The sequence below is a fragment of the Bombus affinis genome, chromosome 11, assembly GCF_024516045.1.
Source record: "Bombus affinis isolate iyBomAffi1 chromosome 11, iyBomAffi1.2, whole genome shotgun sequence".
NCBI lineage: Eukaryota > Metazoa > Arthropoda > Insecta > Hymenoptera > Apidae > Bombus > Bombus affinis.
This window is the reverse complement of record NC_066354.1, coordinates 11,416,713-11,436,706: the sequence shown is the minus strand read 5'-3', so window position 1 is coordinate 11,436,706 and position 19,994 is coordinate 11,416,713. Positions and strand designations below refer to the sequence as shown.

The following is a 19,994-nucleotide window of genomic DNA, read 5'->3' as shown; positions in this document are numbered from 1 at the left end:
CTTTCTTTTTCGCGCTCTTTTCTCTCTCGGTCCCTTAAACTTAAACTTACACGTCGGAACGAAGCTACGTCATCGACCATTGGTCGATCTTCGTTACGATCGTCTGAATTGTTCATTGCGTCGATAAGATTATTCATCGACGCGTACTCGTTAACGAATTATCGGAAATATCAATGAACGAGAAACTTACAAATTTTGTCGTACGATCTTCCTTTCACCGTAGATGTCGTCGATCGGCAAGGTTGATCCTGTTGTTCGCTGCCATTCGTTCTATCGATCGTGCGAACATTAACTCCGTCGTGACAATACGATATAGATATGTATGTACAATTTCATCGATAGAAGTTGTAGCACAGCCACTGGGTATACTTGGTCCGTTATTAATTTTCGATTCTCGCTCGTAAAGAACAAGGCTCGCGCGGACTTGGCTCCCCGGACATACTCGACCAACGCCCGAAAAAACAGTTGCTGCGACACAAAAGCTTGACGCGACGTGTGTATAACGAGCACTTAAGCGCTCGACAACAACGGTCGAACTCGAAAATGTCATAAGATGGCATTGTACAGGGAGACCACTCGTCGACCCGTTGGCGCGTACACGATGGTATATTGTTTATCGAGCAGAAGGTAGCACACGGGGTGCACGGGCAGCGCTTTTGTAAAAATTAAGCCCGCGCGCACTTTCGGTAGCCGTGACAGATACGCATATGCCTATCGGCTATTCGGTGAACTCTCGAGAGGTTATGTTCGAACGACGAAGGAAAATCGCGAGATCGGAGGTTCCCACACACGGCGAGGCCACCAGGGGCGAACCGTGCTAGCTGCGACTCAACGTTCCGCGCCCCACGACAGGGTGACGATATACCGGTGGCATTTGTCGCTCCTTTTTCCATACGAACGTATCGTTATTTCCGCGAGACTGGACAACCGAAGTCAAGCAGTCGACGTGGCGCGAGTAGGGGGTCTGTTTCGCACGGGGGGTCAACCACGGAATCGCTAGCGCTTTGCAGGTGGACCCCTTGTCGGTAACTGGTACGGGACATTATCGACAGGCGGGTGCCCCGCGCGGGAAACCTCGCGGGGGGTCGCATCTCGTCACCTTCCTCCCTTTTCCTGTCCGACTGCTCACTCTACTACGGAATCTCTTCGTCTTACGTTCAAACGTTCCTTAACCGTTCGGTGTTTGTGTTCGTAATTACCAAAGACCGTGTAATCAACACTTTTTGCAACGTAAGATACCGAAATCTATATTTTTCTATAAGTCGCTAGATTTGTATCTCGTCGATCAAATTATCCCTAGATCGATTAAGCTTTCTTCGCGAAAAATAAAGATAGAATTTAAACGAATTCTCGAATACTAGCGGCCGAACTCCGTTAAAAGCAACGATATTTTTATCGACGTGTACCAAGTAAGATTACAATTTCGTTTAGACACGAATTCACGAAGGATGTACGCGGACACGGGGCTAAAATCACGCCGAGGGATCCGGGCCTCGAGGTAGGGTAGCGATCGAGCACTTGAGCACGAGCTGAGAAGAAATGCGGGGAGAACAATGGACTAGAGGTAACCAGGAGCCGGTGCTGCGTCATCCCGGTGTCTGAGCCCGTCTCCACCGACGCGGTAACGAGGTGCACGTCGAGCAAAGAGCTCACCTTCCTGCGATCCGTCACGAAAACCGACCACCCACGGTTCCTTCCAAGCAAGATCGTGTTACCTCGCACAATTCTCATCGTCGACGAATTTCAAGATAATCTACGCCCCGCGACTAGTAGGCGTTAATTAAAGATAAATGTCGCGTCATCGATCGAACGACATCTCGAGACTCGACTATCGCGATAGGTACATCGATGTTCTCTTATTTCCTGAATCAAATCAGAGATGGCTCTTTGACGTGTATCTACACGAATTACATATCCCATAGGTAAGAAGAAAATCGGTAGGTTAATGCACGATTTTTAATCCTTCTCGAGTTTTATCAACTTCCGTTCGTTCGTTCGTTCGTTCGTTCGTTCGTAGAAGAGAGACTCCAGAGCATACACAAAAATTTATTCGCAGCTGCTTGATCTTTCCGCGTGGTTTCGCGCCGCGCAAGCGACCGTACACACTCGGCCAATGCGTACTTATCAAACGCAGGCGGCATAGTTGGTACGAAACGAGAAGGAGAACGATACATATATAGGTGCGCGATACGTACAAACGGGAAAAAGACAAGGTAGGGCAAATCACGCGAAACCAAGCGAGATGAGAGAGAAGAACGAAACGGGAAAGAGAGTGGCGTATACTTGGCTACTTGGCATTTACATCCGCCATCCATTTTGCACGCCGGTACTTCAGTCCCTATTCTTTACCTTTAGGTGCCTGCACCCATGTACGAATATACAGAAATGCGCGCGCGCTCGATTGCGCGTACACACCGACAGAGCGTCCAACGTATGTCACGTACATTAACACGGATTGCTGCGTTTTTACGTTGCCCGAGAGCAGTGCGTGGCGGGTACACCATGGCGGGAGAGTGCGTAAGAGAATGCCGGCTACCGGGGGAAAGAAAGGAGGAAGAATCGAGAGGAGAAGAAGCATAGAGAAGAAAAAGGGAAAGAAAAAAGCCGAGGAAGGGAGAGAGAACGAAGGGAGAAGAGAACTCGGATGTGCCGTGAAGCAGAGTCGTGTGAGGCGAGGGCGCACCTGGACCTTCTTCTCCATGGGCGTACAAGGGCTCTCACTGCCTTCCACTCCACGATTCAACCACCCAACGGACTGCCTCCAGTTATGTGCACCAAAGTTTCTTCTTTCTTTGTTTTCGCCCTTTTCTTTCTCTCATTCGCCTGGATCCTTTCTCTCTGTCTCTTTTCCTCCTTCATTTTTTGTCGTTGTTTTTACGTTTTCTCTTTTTCTCAGCCGCATAGATCGCACGAGTGCATTGGAATCTACGCCCGCCGACACAAACGCGTTTTACATCGGCTTTACCAGAGAGAACGACGCTTGGTATTTTGTAAAAACATTGTACTTCTCCGGTGTTACATAAAAAAAAAAAAACGAGGAAGAGAGCGAGAGAGAGAGAATGGAAAATGGTTTGGAAGAAACGATACATTTTGGAGAATCGCCGAGACGAATTCGGAGATCGCAGAAAAGGATATTAAATTTTGAACGATTGGCTAACATTCGAATTTCGTTTTTCGCCGACTTTTGTGTCTTTTACTTTATGAGAATATGCCTGGGAATTTCAGGTCCGTGTAAAAGACAAAGTATTGGCAAAGCAAACATCTTAAACAAAACGCCGATGATATGTCCAAGTTAAATTATGCTTTTCTTTGGGATCGGCACGGCATCGAAAGAAAAGCGGCGCGAGTGTTGTCCGAGCGAATCCGAATCGAGGTAGTAGGAAATGCTCGGAGACTCGTACATCCGTATGGAAAGTGTAGAGTGAACGCATTACATGCAAGCGACGACTCGTACTCGATGAAGATGTAAGGGCCGCATTGTGTCCTGCACCGTCGAGAGAACTCGAGAATCGTGCCCTCGCCTCACATATGCGATGTGTACATATGCGGAGAGAGGAAGAGAGAGAAACCGGGAACCGCAACTACTAACGTAGGGTAGATCTCGCCGCGGATAGTGCTTTATTTCATCAAAGGGACAACAAGGAAGCCGAGATAACGCCGCATGCTTCACAGAAAGGAGTACTTCGGAATGGAGGAGTATGCGCGGCACGCACGACGTGCCTCGATCATCCGTAATCGTGTGCAGACGCAATAACCGAGCTTGAGATACATCCTCCGCAAAATTCCTCAAAGAGGAACACTATATTCTGCGAAGGAACATCGACGGAAGTGACTTTCGTAGGTTTGAGAGAAACTAGAATTCTTGCTGAAAGAATGGTTGAACTTGCTATTGAAAATAGTCTCTACTCGCAAAGTTCTAATTAGACGTTAAGAAAGCTAAGTTAGGAATAATTATTGCTAGTAAAGTCTGCATAGAAAGTTACAACTATGTCGAATAGGGGAGCGAACGAAGGAATTATAGGAGCAATGAAACAATGTGAGAAGCTGGGGCCGAAAGGGTTGTTTACTCTTACTCATGCGGGTTATCGGAAGTGTCGGCTTGGATCGCCGAACGATCGGAGGATTTTATGCGGGCACTGCAAATTAAATAGACTATGCAGAACGCAATACTCTGCCCATTATAATGTTTATGGCAAGTTCTCCGATATATGCATGTCGTACAAATATTTTCTTAGAACCGTTACGTCTATTTTAAAGAGAATATTTACCACGAAAAGGTTAGGATAAAAATTTGTCTCCCTTGTATTACGTAAATAGGCATAGGCGTTACCTTTAACATCGACGCATCAGCCAAGATCATATTGATTTGTAAAATTTGTCCGACTAAAGAGATCGACCGTCTCCGGTTCTACAACGTGGGTTCCAGATTTCAGGGTGACGATAGAGAGGCAGTGAGAGTGAGAGAGAAAGGGAGAGAGAACAAGAACGTTGCTCGCTATTGTTTTCTCGAGTGGCGCTCGCTGGTTCAATGCTCGCCCGCTCTGGTAGACCGGTACCAGATGTACCCGGACCGCCTGGTTTCAACCGTGATATCGCATCACCCCATTCGTCGCGATTACGCCTTTCAGCATCCCAAAATGTTTTTCATTTTTCGCGTCATCTCGCAAGTCTAACGTCTTACGAGTCCTCTAACGGTAATAACTGAATTTTTCCTTTCAGAAAGGATTGGTCGAAAGGATTTCTGGACATGCAGTCGTATCAGGAAATTCGACAAAGAAGATATTCGATCAACGCTAAATCATATATATTTTTTTGTTGAAGTAAATACAATATAAAAGTCACCACATGTGATGTGCAAGATATCATAATGAAAAGGTTTTACGTATTTTCTTCGCTTAGTTGTATACCAACGATATGTACGAACGACGGGTACGCGGTGCAATCTGTGCAAGCTGTGGTGTAAAGAAAAAGAAGAGATCTATCGAATAGAATTACAATTTTTCAGAACAGAGTTATTCGTCACAATACTATCCAGTGTAAAAATATTTCTCAATTTCTTCGATATTATTATCTCTTTGTTAGTCAAAATAGTCTCGGTATTTTGGTTAGGACGAGATCCAAAGAAAATGAACGAACAGTGCTGTTTCAGCAAATATTTTGTATTATAATCAATGATTACATATATACTACTTCGATTCAAAAAATATGTAATTCAGTCCTTGTACCGACAACGATGAACAATCTCTGTCGAAATTTACGTTAAAATCCTTATTAGAGTTAACTCTAACGAGTTAAGTTATGTAATTCATTCACCGGCGCATCTCGATGACTTTCTTTCGTAACTAAAAAAGGACTAAATTGCGCTGATTATCGACAATCGCACGAGTTGCGTTTCGACATAATATAATTATTCGAGTTTTGATTGTACAATGAAATTTCTGTTAACAAATTGTGCTCGCTTACAGATTGCTCCTTCTACTTCTATTAAAAGTTACGCAGTCGAAGCGCAATCTTTAGCGATTATTTAATATTATACATTTCTTTTTTTCTTTTCTTCCTGTGTTTACGCTGGAGTTCACATGAAATTACAGTTGATACGTTTTTATGTCTCTAAGTCGTAAATAATAATCGTCATCACAGATTATATTATGCGTTTACTAATATACCATGCCATTAAAATGTAATTATATTAATTGTATAAATGCTATGTAGGTGATAATACCCTCCTTGATTTTTTTCATAGAAACGAATTCTGGAATGAAGTTGATGTATTACATATTCATCGTATCGTCGTTTATACCTAAATTTATGGATATCTAGCAAAGAAGGAGCAACGCAATCGCATATCCGCGATGAAATAAATTCCCGGTCTTAAGCATATTTCCACGATTCTAAACGATTACAACGAAACGTGAATTCCTTATAAACCTAAATTACAAATCTGTGATGACGTTAATCGATCGTAAGTGAACAAAGTAAAAGTCTACATCGATCGTCCCCACCCTCCTCCCCTGTTTGCCCCATTTCCTCCGTTATTCCCTTGGTAGTTAGGAGAATAATTCTAGAACATCGTAAAGAAACGTGTGATTAGTCGTCGATCATACCATTGCATCATCCTGTTAAATGGTGCGATGGGCGTATACTTCAATCTCTGCTACTTGGTTTCTTATGAACCTTTTAATCGAAATGAAATTCGTTTATTATCGAATATCGTCAAGAAAGATCCATTTTCGAACAATGAAATGTTTCTAGATTCATTGATCGATCGTTCCATCGTTTTCAGGGATAACCATTAACGTGGAAATATTAAAATCTTACCCGTTGCTGATTGTACTGCGACCCGTAACTGTTGTACTGTGGATTGTGGTAATTGTTTCGCCCGTACTGTTGGGCGCTGTAATTATTTCTTTGCTGGTACTCCGAATACTGTTGATAATTATGAGGCGTGCCGTAACCCCTCGCCCATGGACCAGGCATCATCGCAAACTGGCTGGATCCTGCACTCTCGTATCTTCCTTGATAGTCTGTACTCCGGTAACCTGAACGGCGAATCAAATAACAAGTAGTTAGTTTTAGAATGCGATAGACAATGAATTAAGAGCCAGGCACTGCTCGTTCCAGGTCAAAACGTACAGAATTTCTACAAAATGGACATCGAGCAACTTCGAAACTCCCGATTGCTTCAGTCAATGAACCTGTGCGTCGACAGGAAAGCGTAACCATACAAATAAATCCATATCGAGCATCTTCGTCTATCATCGACACGGAAAACAAAAGAGGAAACGTACGCTCCTGACAGAGGCACGATATTCGCGTAGGTGAAAGGGTCCGGAGCGTGGCGGCGCGTGTCCCATGTTCCCTCGAATAATATGTAAACGCGCGTGCATAGTCACGGCTAACACGGAAGGCAAGAACAGAACGGCGAGGGCTAAGTATTCGTCAGCATCGCGAAACGTCATAATGGAGGCTCGATGCTAATAACGGATTTTCGAAAGGGCAATGCGCTCGGTGTGGGCGCGTGCCTCGCCCTGGCGAGTGCATCAGCGTACAGGAAAATCAGGCACGCACGCTGCATCGTATACCAGAGTGAATGAGTAGCAGAGCGAGCGAAGAAAAAGAGAAGGAAGGATAGGCCCCGGTTATACGCGAATCGTGTCGTTTCAACCGCCTGTTCACGGCAGGAAGCCGTCGAATCCTCGCGCTGTTGCACGCCCACGTAAACACGACTGCCACGGAGAGACAGAAAAAATTGAAGGTATACGATATAATGACGACGCTGACAAAAGAACAAAACGGTTACGAGCGCCCCCCCCCCCCGCCCCCTCTTTTCTAACTACTCGCCCGGCCCCATCTTTGACTCCCGTTGAATATTTATAACTCGGTTTCGAATCGCGATATCATGCTTTTTACGGTAGTCAAGGGGGAGTACGAAATAAGAGCGGTGCCGCGAGAGCATTGAAAAAAGAAGCGAGAGAGAGAGAGAGAGAGAGAGGAGGGGGGACCAACGGCCCGTTTTGTTTGATGTATCGTGATGAGTGGAAATCAATTTTAATTGAATTGATTATAAGCTACCCGCGGAGGAGCTGTGCAGCCGTCGATGAAACGCGGTTGACTGTGTACCCCATGGTCGATGGGTCGCATCGTGCAAGTATCATTTGAGCGTTCCGCGACTTGGCAGACTCACGTAACGTTCCGGTAATGAAGTTCGAGGATTTCGTATTCATGTATTCCACGTGCGAGCGTCACTCGTTGTCTGCTATGAATGTATTTAACCAAGGGACCATCGATCCACTTATTCCGGTTAAAGACTGTTTCTCGGAAGATTGTTTCTGTCCGCGATTAAACCGTTCAACTAGAAACCACTACTTTCCGTAAGACTCTCGCGCAACTTGTTATTTAGTGTATCGATCTTTAGATAAAATTTAAAATTTGCGTACCGCGTAATGTATAATCCTCGATTTCCGTTTGAACGTATCGTCTCAGCCACTACTAAATAACGAACGATACAAATATAGTTCAGACGCGATGACTACTCGGGAATACGCGATTATTTCAACTTTATTGTTTGGCACGACCCTCTATTGAATCTTGACCCTAATGATATATTCGTAAAAAGAATATATAAAACGAATAATTCGCTAGATGGTTTTCCTCTAATCTTATTAAAGTCATTCATCGGAAGGAGGAAAGCTCGTCGTATTCGTAAACGTAGAAATCGGTACGAAGATTATCTTGTTTGTTCCGTATACTTTGTATCGAAGATTATTACTAGAGCTATTATTACTGGAGCTTTGTCAATAATTAACGGCAATCCTTAGCGGTATGTTTCCGGATAATGATTCTATCATTGGAGTCAGTGATATCCGATAAATTGTCGATTTTCTTGCGTCATATTTCGCACTGGTCTATGCTTCTCCATTTGTAGTTTGTTCACACTTTTCCTTTAATCGTTGCATACACCTATTCGACTTTGATATCGGTATTGAGGATATTTTTACTATTTGTAATCCGAAAATATCGAAAGCTGCTGGCGGTATCGCCTCGATTTTGTTCAAATGTTGCAGCTTTATGCTTTCTCGCGTGATACGGTTAATCTTCGATTGTCCTTTTCCCGATGCATGGAAAACTTTCTTAACGCAATATAAATTTGTTAATTTCGTGCATTGGAACGTGGTGAACGGCGTGTCATTGAGTTGTGATAAGTGTTTTCTCATGAGATCTTCGCGGAATCGGTTGGATATGCGATTTGGGTGATCTTATCACGCTCCTCGTTTATTTCGTCTCTCGCATTCAGGGAGTCCGTTAGGTGGGTATAAAGGCCACGGTTTTCTCAGACGATGCACAGCAAAATTTACATACTCTAACACCTTTAGGCTGCTGCTGGTCGGACTTTGCTTGGAATACAATGTTCAACATCGCGCTTCCTTAGGTTTGCTGCATGCAGGATAAAGGATGGCAATCGCTGGTCATAACTATTACCATATTAACTATTATCGCGAATAGGCTTAACTTTGTTGTTGTCCGCAGCCCATTAAGAGCCTCGTAACCCCTTTCTGGTACAGAGATACATTTCAACTTGTTTATCTGTGACCCTATTAATCGGATGTGCGAAGCTGCGATTTTTTTCAGTAATGATTTTCTTCTTTTTTCTACTTTTCCAAACTGCAGAATTATTTATTATATACTTTCAGTTTGTATTTTAGCTGGAATACTTTCTTGTACGATAAATAAATAAATAAATAAATAAATAATATCAATTGAGATATGACAAAAGCTAGCTAAAGAATATACGTTAATTCTATTATAACAGAGTAAATTATCGTCGGAGCTCTGTTCGCTAGACGATCGCTCGAGCGACCTTTCCTGCGAGTAGTAGCCATTCTCTGATCAACGTCAACTACTTTGTATAATTCGTTTTTACACCATTGGATACCTATTTGCAGATCCGTAGATCAAAGATTCGCCAACCTCTCGTCGTTTTAAGAAATTATCGTCGAATTGCTCGAACCCTGCAACAAAGATCCCCCTTTTGCCCATAGTCTCAGGACCCGATCCAGTCTGGAGAGACTATCAGTGACGCATGATAATCGTATAGTTTGGTTCAATCGAGCTCGTAATAGGAGGCGGCAAATACCGTCAATATTATCGAGGGTTGAACGGCATGGTCCCGTAGATTTCTAGCCTAACAGTTACAGAGTCCCTACACTGTGTCTATTTCCAGCAGCTCGACGACCGCTTTCTCTCGCTCTCTGCGGCAACAATAACATCCCCTGTGGATTCCAGCCCGGGGAACGTGGTTCGATGGGCCCCCACGGTAATCCTCACCCTCGCCGAAAAAAGAGCCAAGGGGGAGGAGGGTTTAACAGTTTACACGTCGGATCATCCCTCGTTATTGTTGCGTTTATGATAATAGCAGCCGACTAGCACGCACCCAGCCCCGGCTAACCGCTTCAACCCTATCCCGAGGGTCGCGATCGTTGCCACGCTCAGGTATTTAATTAGACGGCTCTATGCCGAATTTCGCCACGGGTATTAATTTCTCTGTTTCCATAGGAGCCACGTTTGCCTCTTCCATCGATGCGCCAAGATTCTTTCTTCGAGTCGCGTAAATATATAACGATACCGAAATTCCAGTTTTCGATAGACATCGAAGTAACTGGATTTATGAGACGAAACCTCTAATTCGTACAATCTAACTTCGCTGATCGTACGCAGACACAGACTGGACGCTACTTGCAAGAAAGAAATTATTTTGAAAGAGACTGTGATACCGGAGTGGTTCGATAAATCTTTCGTTATTAACGACCAATGTTTCTTCACGATACCTCAAATATTATCGTGTTTCAGGTAAAGCGTTAAAAATATACAAGATGGTAGACATCGTCTATATCGAAATCGCCAAACAATATCATCCGAATCTCTACAATGTTTCATCGCCGACACCGTTCTTCATGCCAGAAACAACAGGAGAATCCATGTATGGCTGGTGATTTAATTGGGAAGTCGTGGTCGCCGAGGAAAAAATGATTTTCCGATGTTAAAATGGCGGACAATTAATTACAAAATGAAGGCTCCGCCTGCTCGACGCGAACCCCGCGAAATTGTATTGGAAAGCAGACGGGAAAGCGACAGGACGAGGGGGGAAGAGGAAGAAGGGAGAGAGAGAGAGAGAGAGAGAGAGAGAGAGAGAGAGAGAGAGAGAGAGAGAGAGGGAGATACGTTCATACGTAGATAGTATATGCACTGTGTGTTGCCTATCCGCCATGGGTATTGGATTGGATTGGATCGCCGCGTCAGCAATACAAACACTCGAAGCCTCGATGTGGGTCGGCCTCTCCCGTTCCTGTTTCAAACTGAAATTACACTTTCCCGACCGACCCCGTCGTTCCCCGAAACCCCCCTCGACTATCTAGCCCCATAATTTCCCTTCTCGTTGTCGTTTTTCGTTCGTCGTATCAACAGCGTCGAAGATTTTGCCAAAGTTTTCCGCTAAAACCGAATCTATCGTTCGCAGTTCCCATAGAAACGCAAGCGGAACTTTCAACTAAAAGTCCGTTGGCTACGATTTTACGCTCTAGCACTCTGAACTATAATCTTCCTTACGACGAAGAGCCTTAAATATTTGATCTCTCGTGCAATGACAAGATTCAAGGTAAAATTCTGGAACTTCGACCCAACTAGTAAGGAAAATGGTGGATAACTGTTTGGCGAAATTTCGTATTCCGCTCTCTCGCTGTCTTCGACCAGTTCGATAGAGCGTATATAGTTTGAATATCGCGATTTTGCGCATCGCGAAAGATATCGACGGAATCTTGATTGCAGGTGACGCGGCGTGTAAACCGGAGAGACGATTTTCGCAGGCGACGAATCAGAGGCGACCGGTTATCCGGCGTTTCCGTTCGAAGAATTAGAAATTAAAGGCGTGCCAGTGAATTCGAGGCGCGTATAAATTTTCTCTCCGGCGGATGAAAGTGAAAAAGACTTGTACGGCCGCGGCACGGAAATCGAAACCCTTTAGCCTCCGCTTTCCTCTAGAGGCGAGACCAACCGACTAACTCGAATGAAAAGGCACCAGTGCTGGTAAGAGACACTTCGTACACGCTCCTGCTGGCGTGTATCGGAGCACGAAAAAAAAAAAGAGAGAAAGAAAGAAAGAAGAAGAGAAAGAAAAAAAGATAGAGAAAGAGCGAGAAGACGGACGAAGAGGAAGCAGAAGACGCTTATTTAGCTTTAGCTTACCTTCTACTTACACGTGCTATACAATGTTTACCTACACCCACCTAACCCAACTGCTTGAGAGGAATAATGTTTGCGTAAGAAGAACGGATAGCGATTTCGATATTTAAAAAGAAAAAGGGAAAACGGGACGGTCAAGGTTGGCGTATTGGCAACTTTCGAATCAGGATAGATCTCGAAGGCATATGATAAATAGAATTTGGAATGGAAGAAAGTTACTGAATAGCAAGTGAAACCTGAAATACCGTGTATTACCAATACCAATGCGAGTATCGAATGGTAAACTACAAGAATCTTTTTTCGAATCGAAGGCTCAAATGCAACGTCGAGAGATCGACGGCTCGGTCTACGGCGAGCCAAATTTAACAGGGATAATAGCAAGTTGTATCTCCTCTAATTAACAACGTATCCGACGATCAGCTCCATCGGAATCTCTAACGAGCACCAAGAACTCGCGTCTCCGCGTAACGTCATCTCCGGCCTCCGAACAACGGAGTCTCGACATCAAAGTGGTCACAATTTCGGCGCTCCTCCGTCACTTGTCTCGAGACATCTCGCAAGAGAGAAGGGTACAACAAAGTAAAAAACAGAGGGAAAGAGAAGAAGGAAGGTGGGAGATGTTCCATCCGAATGTGGCGCAACTACCTGACGACAAGAACAATGAGGGAGTAAAGAGCGTGCGTTCCCCATCGTGGCTGGTAGCCGTGTACAAGATGGCGCCAGGCAGGCCAGAGTACCACTCGGGCGATTTCCGGTGGCTTTGTTCCGCGTACCACTCGTACACGGGGTGTATTCGATGAAACTCGAGGCTTAAAGGCGCGTTTTTCAGCCACGCTACCAGCTTACGTGCGTGCGCGCGAGATATAAAGAGGTTTTTCTTCTATGAAGCCAGTTAGCCAACGAACCGGTAATTCCTCCGACCGCTTTCTTCCTTCTTCTCTTTTTCTGTATATGGTCCTCTCCGTTGCCTCCTTCAGCTTCCTCTTTTCTCGCCGGTACCTCTCTCGCGTGCTGGCGATTTCAACTTCTCCTCCTCCTCCTCCTCCTCCTCCTCCTCCTCCTTCTTCTTCTTCTTCTTCTCCGTCCTTCTCCTTCCTCTTTTCCGTTCTTTCGTCGTGGTTCTTCCCTTTCTTCTCCCGCCCTTTGCCGTTTGCACGCATTCATTCTCGCCTTTGCCAGAGCCGTGGAAAAGAAGAAACGAGCCGGGTGCAACTCAAGATTTCCCCTACCCCACGCCCCCTGGCCTTCTACCCTCTTCCTCTTTTTCTCTTAGCGTTTTCCTGTTCCTCTTTTTTAGTCGTCGGTAATGGAGGCCCTCGAACGCCGGCCCTTCTAGCGCCTCGACGAGCCTGCCTGCCTGCCTGCCTGCCTGCCTGCCTGCCTCGACGAAACGAAACGAAACGAAACGAGAAAGGAGACACGTTTACCCCTTCCCCCTTCTGCGGACGACTTTTACTTTCTTCCTCTCTTCGTGGTTCAACTCCGTTTCCCTGTTTTCGTCGACCGCGGTGATTCGCACGAGAGGAAAATATGTACAACCTTCTCCTCTCTCTTTCGCTGGGCAAACCAGCTACCGTCGTTCCTCGTTCACCCATCCACGTATAGCTCTTTTTAAGGTTAATTTGTGTATCAAAGTTATCGTGTCGTATATCGTTTTATAGCCATTAGGGAATTTCTCGATATTTTAGAAGATAATTTCAGAATTATTCTATCCAGAATTGCTAAACCTTTTGCAAGTCGAACTGATCAACTTTACTCTTTTTGTTATTATCGAAATTAGTAAGTTTCAAGATAAATTAAAAAAAAAAAATAATGTTCGTAACATCGTTCCTTGTAACTTTCGAATTTGTGGAGTAGATCGATATAACTTCCGAAGGACTCGATTCATTTATCTATAGCCACGCGTTGTATTGTACAATACTCGTTAATCGTCGGAATTTTTGATATTTTACGAAATAGTCGTAGGATTTTACGATTATCGAAATTCACATTGACGAAATCTGCATCGCGATTTGGAACGTTTTATAGCGCGTCAATCGATGATTATCGGAATCCGCGTCGCATCGTTGGACGTTTGCCAATGCATTCACGGCCCGTCGATTGTTATCGAAATCCACGTTGAGATTTCGGCCGATTTATCCCGTGATCGTCGCCTCGTAATTATTACTAAAATTCCCAACGAGATTTTCGACGTACCGCGGTTTTCTAATTATCGTTCGAACGCGCATCGAATATTTACAAGCCCACGCCCGATCGTTGCAAACATTTTTAGGAATGCGAGATTCCGAATATTTTGCAATTCTCATAATCAACCATTATATCGTGCCTTTTCGAAATTTCAAAGTTCCGTCGTGATTGATCATTTATCGCGAATTGATAATCGTCAACCGCGAACAAAAAGAGACGGAAGACGGAAACGTAACGCGCATAAGGAGAAAAGTTGGACCTGCGAGCAACCGCGTTTCGTTCTCCGGATATTTCAGCTTCGGTCGAGGCGACCGTAGAACCCGTAGGGGGTTGCGGGGAAACGCTGGGGGTACAGAGTCGTGGGTAGGGGAAGGTACGCGCGGGAAGGTGGGACACAGCGGTCGGCGGGTAGGCTGAGGGGGAGGGGAAACGGAAAAGGGCGAAGATCGAAGAAGGACGGAGAGAAACACTTGACCCTGCCTGGCTGGTTGCCGCACAGCCGATGCTGTGCCAGCAAACCCCACCGTGCAACGTGCGTTAATAAACGCAACGACGGTGTGTTGGTCCCTCGTCTATGTGCTCCTCCCGACCCTCGACCCTTTCTCTTTCCAGCTCTCCGCAAACCTAACCCACGTACCTTGTCTATCTTCGTCCGCTTCGTGCGATGCACGCCCACTGTGGTGAATGAGCTCGCTCGGTTCGCGCATGCGCACCGGCAAGCAGCGGTACACAGGCACGCGTGTGTGGCGCCACGCAGCGGGCGCACACGTACGAACAAGGGGGAGGTAAAGATGAGGTAGGGATCGGTCGCGCGCAAGTAACGTGTTGACTCTCGCGATCGCGTAGCTCCTAATTTATTTACAATTTCGCAAAGGGGGAACCGGATTGATTCGAGTCCCATCCACAGGCGAGATCCAATACCAAGCTGCGGAGTAGCCACCGATTCAGGCTCCACCGTAATTCGCCGGCCGTTTAATTGCGCGCCGGCTTAGACCACGATTGCATCGTTCGATCGTGATTAACGGACGTTTTGTACGTGCTTCCTGGTACTGTGGATTATATCTTTGACTACATATTTCGAAAAGTTTGAATTGCTATGTTTCGCTAAATTCTATCGAAAGTTGGTGAACGTACGAAACAGGTAATAACCAGATCGTAAAATTGATCAGGCGTTAAAGTTTACGGTAATTTCGGACGTATTGCAGCTCTAGGTCGCGTGATTCTCAGCCGAACGGTATCTCGATTCGCAACTATTCCATCGTCCGTACTATACTCGACTTATTCGACGAGATCTAATCCGATTGAGAAATTTGACATATCAATTTACAAACGACTATCGCAGCATGACATTCGAAATACGTATCTACTCCTATAGAATGCGTACGGTATCTAAGTATATGTTTCTAAGGCGCCCATAACTGTTCGTAACTCGAGATTTTTTCCGATAGCTAAAAATAATAATCAAACGCCAACAATCGAAAACTAATCCTCTTTCGTCGGAAAGAAACAAAGCTTAAAGCGGTTGTTAACGGTGGAGGAGATGAGCTCGGCGTTAATAGGGTAAGCCGAAATGCAAGAGTCGCGTGACATTTCGCGAGGTCCCGTGGCTGAGCATCGGCCAAGAAAATATCCCTACTTGCAAGAACGGTGTATCCGAGCGTGACAGAGATGACGTTATAAGACGAAATACCAGAGAGAAGGAGAAAGAAGTATGCAGAAGCACTCGTGTCAGAGGCGACCAATAAATTTATCGAGCGGGTGTTGGCATGGAGACTGCCGGACAGAGCTCGGTTGGATGGCCCAGAGGGCGATGAGAGGGCACTCGAGAATCCTCCAGGAGCCCGTCACGGGGAAATTGGAGGCAGCCACGGCGGCGGCCACGAGGAGGAACACAGAAAGGAGAGAGAGAGAGAGAGAGAGAGAGAGAGAGGGAGGGAGAGGAGGTGGAGGGTGAGAGCGTGTACTCTCGGAGGAACGACGGAGACAGAGGTTGAAACGAAGAAGGAGAAGCTCCGAACCGGAGAAGAGGGGGCTGAGGTATCGATTTCTCGCGGTGATCCAATCAACGATGGTGCCTTATCTGACGCCTTTGCCACCCGCTTTAACACATCGGTGTCTCTGATAAGAAAAAAGAAATTTCACCCAATCGTTCTTCTTCCTATTTTACTTATTTATCGATTAGGTACTAGTAAATATCGATCTACGTAATCATATATAATATATATATACATATATAGTCTTATCAATAGTCATCAATTTGATGGAAGTTACTATAAAATCTTTTCAAATTAATTTTCAGATTAACAATGTCATATTTCAGGGAATGTATTCGTTCTTCAAATTAGAAATTATTTATACATCTAGTCAGAGACGCGACGAAATCAATACACGTTGGCGAAGCTGCGAGATACAGCCAATATTTAACGAGCCAACCAGTCAATCGCTGGCTTTCTTTAACCCACGGTGATCTTTAATTCATTAACGACATTAATTATTCATCGCCGATAACGACGACGGAATCGCTGATCGTCGTCCCTTCTCGATTACAAGCAGAGCAGACCTCGTCGTGTGCCACGTCTGCGAGAAGTTGCAACTGGAAAGACGGATCCTTTGTTATTTTCCCGGCTTCTCTTGGATAAATCGGTATAGCCGTGTCGGTACAATTGTAACGATGTTGGAAGGGGAACGAAACGGAGCGTTTTCGCGTGGACGCTCGATGTGTACGGACTGGCTAATCCCTCTGACATTGTTCCAAAACAATACGATATCCGCCCCTAATTTGTACCGCCTTCCAACGGCCGCTCCTCTTTCGCGTTATACGTTGAACCGACCGGCTGACAGAGTCAATATTTTCGCTTTCTAGTCCTCCACGAAGGAGACGGTATATCGGCGGAACATTGGCGGAACATTGGCGAACCACGAAGAAGAGAAGAAAAACGCGGATTTCTGCATAGCTGGCTCCGACGATGCTCGCACGATCTGCTTGCTCAGCCGTTTTGGATTAAGTCGCGTCTCGCGTGCACGTGAAACTTGCCGCTTCTGGAACATTTCTACTTTGATATCTTCTTGAAAGAATCGTTAATTATGTGCGATGCTTCTTGATAAAATTATTATAAATATTTGTAAAACACTTGGTGCAACGTCGTAACGGTATCGTATCATTTCAAGCGTATTCTCCGGGAGAGTATTGTTTCCGGATAGCTCGAAGAGACAGGGTGTACCGCGAGAAACAAGCAGTGAAAATCGCATTGACGATGAAAGTAGCAGAGAGGAGCCACGGTGAGAGTGTTTGAATCGCACTCGCGGGACCTATGTCGGTCCAACTGGTTCTACGTTTGATTTCAGGGAGGCAAGAGGGAGTCGGGGTAAAAAACGAGAAGGCGAAAGAGAGAGAGAAAGAGAGAGAGAGAGAGGGAGAGAGAGGGAGAGAGGAAACGAAAGCAGAGGAGCGAAAGAGTAGTGCGCTCGGCGTTGTAGGACTCTCCGCTGGAGAGCTCTCCCTCTCTCTCGCCCGCTTAAAGCCCTATCCACTACTCATTTATCAAATAAATCAACACAGCTACTTGTGCACCTGTGAAGAGATCCAGCCGCTACCCGAGCCGTCCAAAAGCCCGTTTCAATCCGTAAATCGATTTCTTCGCTTCGCCGTGTAAGGCGTAAGGAGTTGGCTTTAAGAAATCGATAGCGAGATCTGATTTGATAACGCGAACAAGTATTCTTTTTCGTTAAATAATTCTGAAACTACAAACGAATAGATAAAGGTTGTAAAGGTACGAAAGTTGCATATTAAGCAATTTATATCGATTAAAGGTCGTAGAGTGAAATTTCCTGGGTAATAAGAAAATATAACTTCCTTAAGAAACGTTAGTAGTAAACCGATAGCTGTTTCCACGTCCTCCGTTTGCAGATCGAGCGAAAGTAAAGCCGGAAAGACGGAAGAAGAATGCGAATACAAGGGGGTAAGGTAACGGGAGAGCCGAAGGGAAAGAAAGAGAGAAGGAGGGCATAATCAAAGAGCTTCGAAAAATCAGGATGCACTTAGAAGCACGTACTCGGCCTATAGAGAGGCATTCAGTTATACTGGTGAGTTTGGAGTCAAAGCAAGGACCCTTGCCTCAGCTGGCGCATTACCTCCGCCGCTCTCGCGTCCTCTATGGCCGCGTTTACATCCACGCTACCTTTTCCTCCGGAAGCCACAGCCACCCTATTTACGATCGTAAGAGACAGCATCGACTCGACGATTAGGATGCGAGTCGAGTGCTGTCTCGATTTTTGGACGATCTTCGAACCATTTCATAGTTTCAAATTGGTATTTCCGCGATTGTCCTCGCGATGGGTGCACGTTGATTTTATTATTTCGTTAGAAGGCAGCGGAGAACATAAGTTTCATTTTTGACATAGAGACGCGTTAAACGCAACGAAATAGAATCGATAGAGGAAATACGATTGAAAGTAGCGGTGAATGGTAGTAGTAGTAGCGAATAATAGTAGTAGTGAATAAATGAAACACGAAACGAAATAAAAATAGACATTTTCATACTTCGTTGATATTTCTACGCGATAGGAAATTAGAGGATTGACCAGAAAATGATTCACATTCGGAAACTTTAGTTCGATTGCATGCGACACGAGATCAAATTCAATCCCATGAACTCAAATACCGTTCACCGAGCATCTAACCACAAGTCGTTTAAAGGTCCTCGAATCTTTTACAAGACGTATCGGAAGACCATTAAGGTAACGCTCGTGAACAGAGACAGCAGAAGAAAAAACAATCACGCCCCTCGTGCCGTCTAAAAGTCGTCGAGAGAAGAGTCTGTTCCCGCTCGAGGATCGTGATTAGGTGATATCGAATCCTACACACTTGCTCGACGCGCGAGTATACCGAGGAGGTTCCAGGAGAACGAGGAGACAAGCAGAAAAGAAAGAGAAAGGATAGAGAGAGAAGGGAAGGAGGGACAGAGAGAGAAAGAGAGAGAGAGAGAGAGAGAGAGAGCTGTGGCGAGGGAGGAAGCGCACGAGTGCACAGGAGGTCGCGAGCTGAAGAGTTGCGGTAGAGACGCGGTGGATGCTGAAAAGCGAGAAGAGCGCTGAAAAGGTGGCTACTCGGCTTTGTAACGGAGTTAAGGAGACGAGAAAGAAGACGAACAGGGAGAGGAAGAGGTATAAACGTCGCAAGCGCAGAAACGTCACGAGAGGAAGTTAGGAAAGGAACGGGAGGAAGAAAGGAACGAAAAGAAGAGGGAAGAAGGACCTAAACTGGTAGAAAAAAAGAGAGGAAAACAGTGCGTCGCGAAGAAGAGGAAGAGGAAGAGGAAGAGGATGGTCCTTGTGCAGCGAGGACCCCAGGATACCGGCAAGGAGTATCCTAGAACTGTCGAGGATGCTTCACTCCCATCGTCCTCTTCCTCGTGGCCCCCTTTGCGTCCCGTATCTCTCCTCTTTTCCTCCGCCTGTCTTCCTTCCGTACTCCCCTCTCTCTCTCTCTCTCTCTCTCTCTCCTCCTTGTAAATACGCCCCTCCCGAGACCCATCAGGATCTCTACTCTTGCAAAGAGAAGCGTCGTCTCCTTCAAATGCTACACACTGAGAGGGATATCATCCCCTTCTTTCGTTCCCTTTCTCTCCTTTCTTTTTCTCCCTTTTTCCTTCCCATCTCGATCTTTCCTCCACTTTTTTTATTTCTTTATTTTATTTCCCTTCCTCTGTACTTTGAGTTTACTTCTTCTACCCCTCGTAACCTATCGTAAGGCATCCGTGTGTCTTCGTCGCCTCCGATCTCGGCAACCGCGTTGCGCGCCGCGAGACTTTCGTGCAGGTTGCGAAATCAAGAACCCTTCGAGAGCCATGGAGTAGGCGGAGGAGAGTGTGGCCGTGCGAGAACAGCCAGGTTTCCTAGCGAAGGTGTCGTTTGAAACGATCAACCTCCGTCCTGTTTATAGACTCGTTTCCGATGCGGACGTCAAGATGGATAAATTTAAAATTTTGTAGTAACGTAACGATTGAACTTTTGTACCATCGTTTTGAGATTAATTGACAGAGACGCGAGATTGTCCAAACACGGAGAACCGA

The 19,994-nt window shown here is 45.5% G+C and overlaps 1 protein-coding gene across 1 annotated transcript in view; it reads right to left on the bottom strand.

The window, feature by feature from the left end:
* Positions 1-4,782: 4,782 nt before the first annotated feature.
* The window catches only part of LOC126922218 (5'-3' exoribonuclease 2 homolog), a 28,919-nt gene continuing 13,707 nt past the window's right edge, over positions 4,783-19,994 (bottom strand). Inside the window, exons 16-17 of the mRNA XM_050734605.1 lie at positions 6,319-6,539; positions 4,783-6,061 (exon numbers count right to left, since the gene is read on the bottom strand). Of these exons, the coding sequence (XP_050590562.1) occupies positions 5,984-6,061; positions 6,319-6,539 (299 nt within the window). The 3' untranslated portion in view covers positions 4,783-5,983. The remainder of the gene's footprint in view (positions 6,062-6,318; positions 6,540-19,994) is intronic.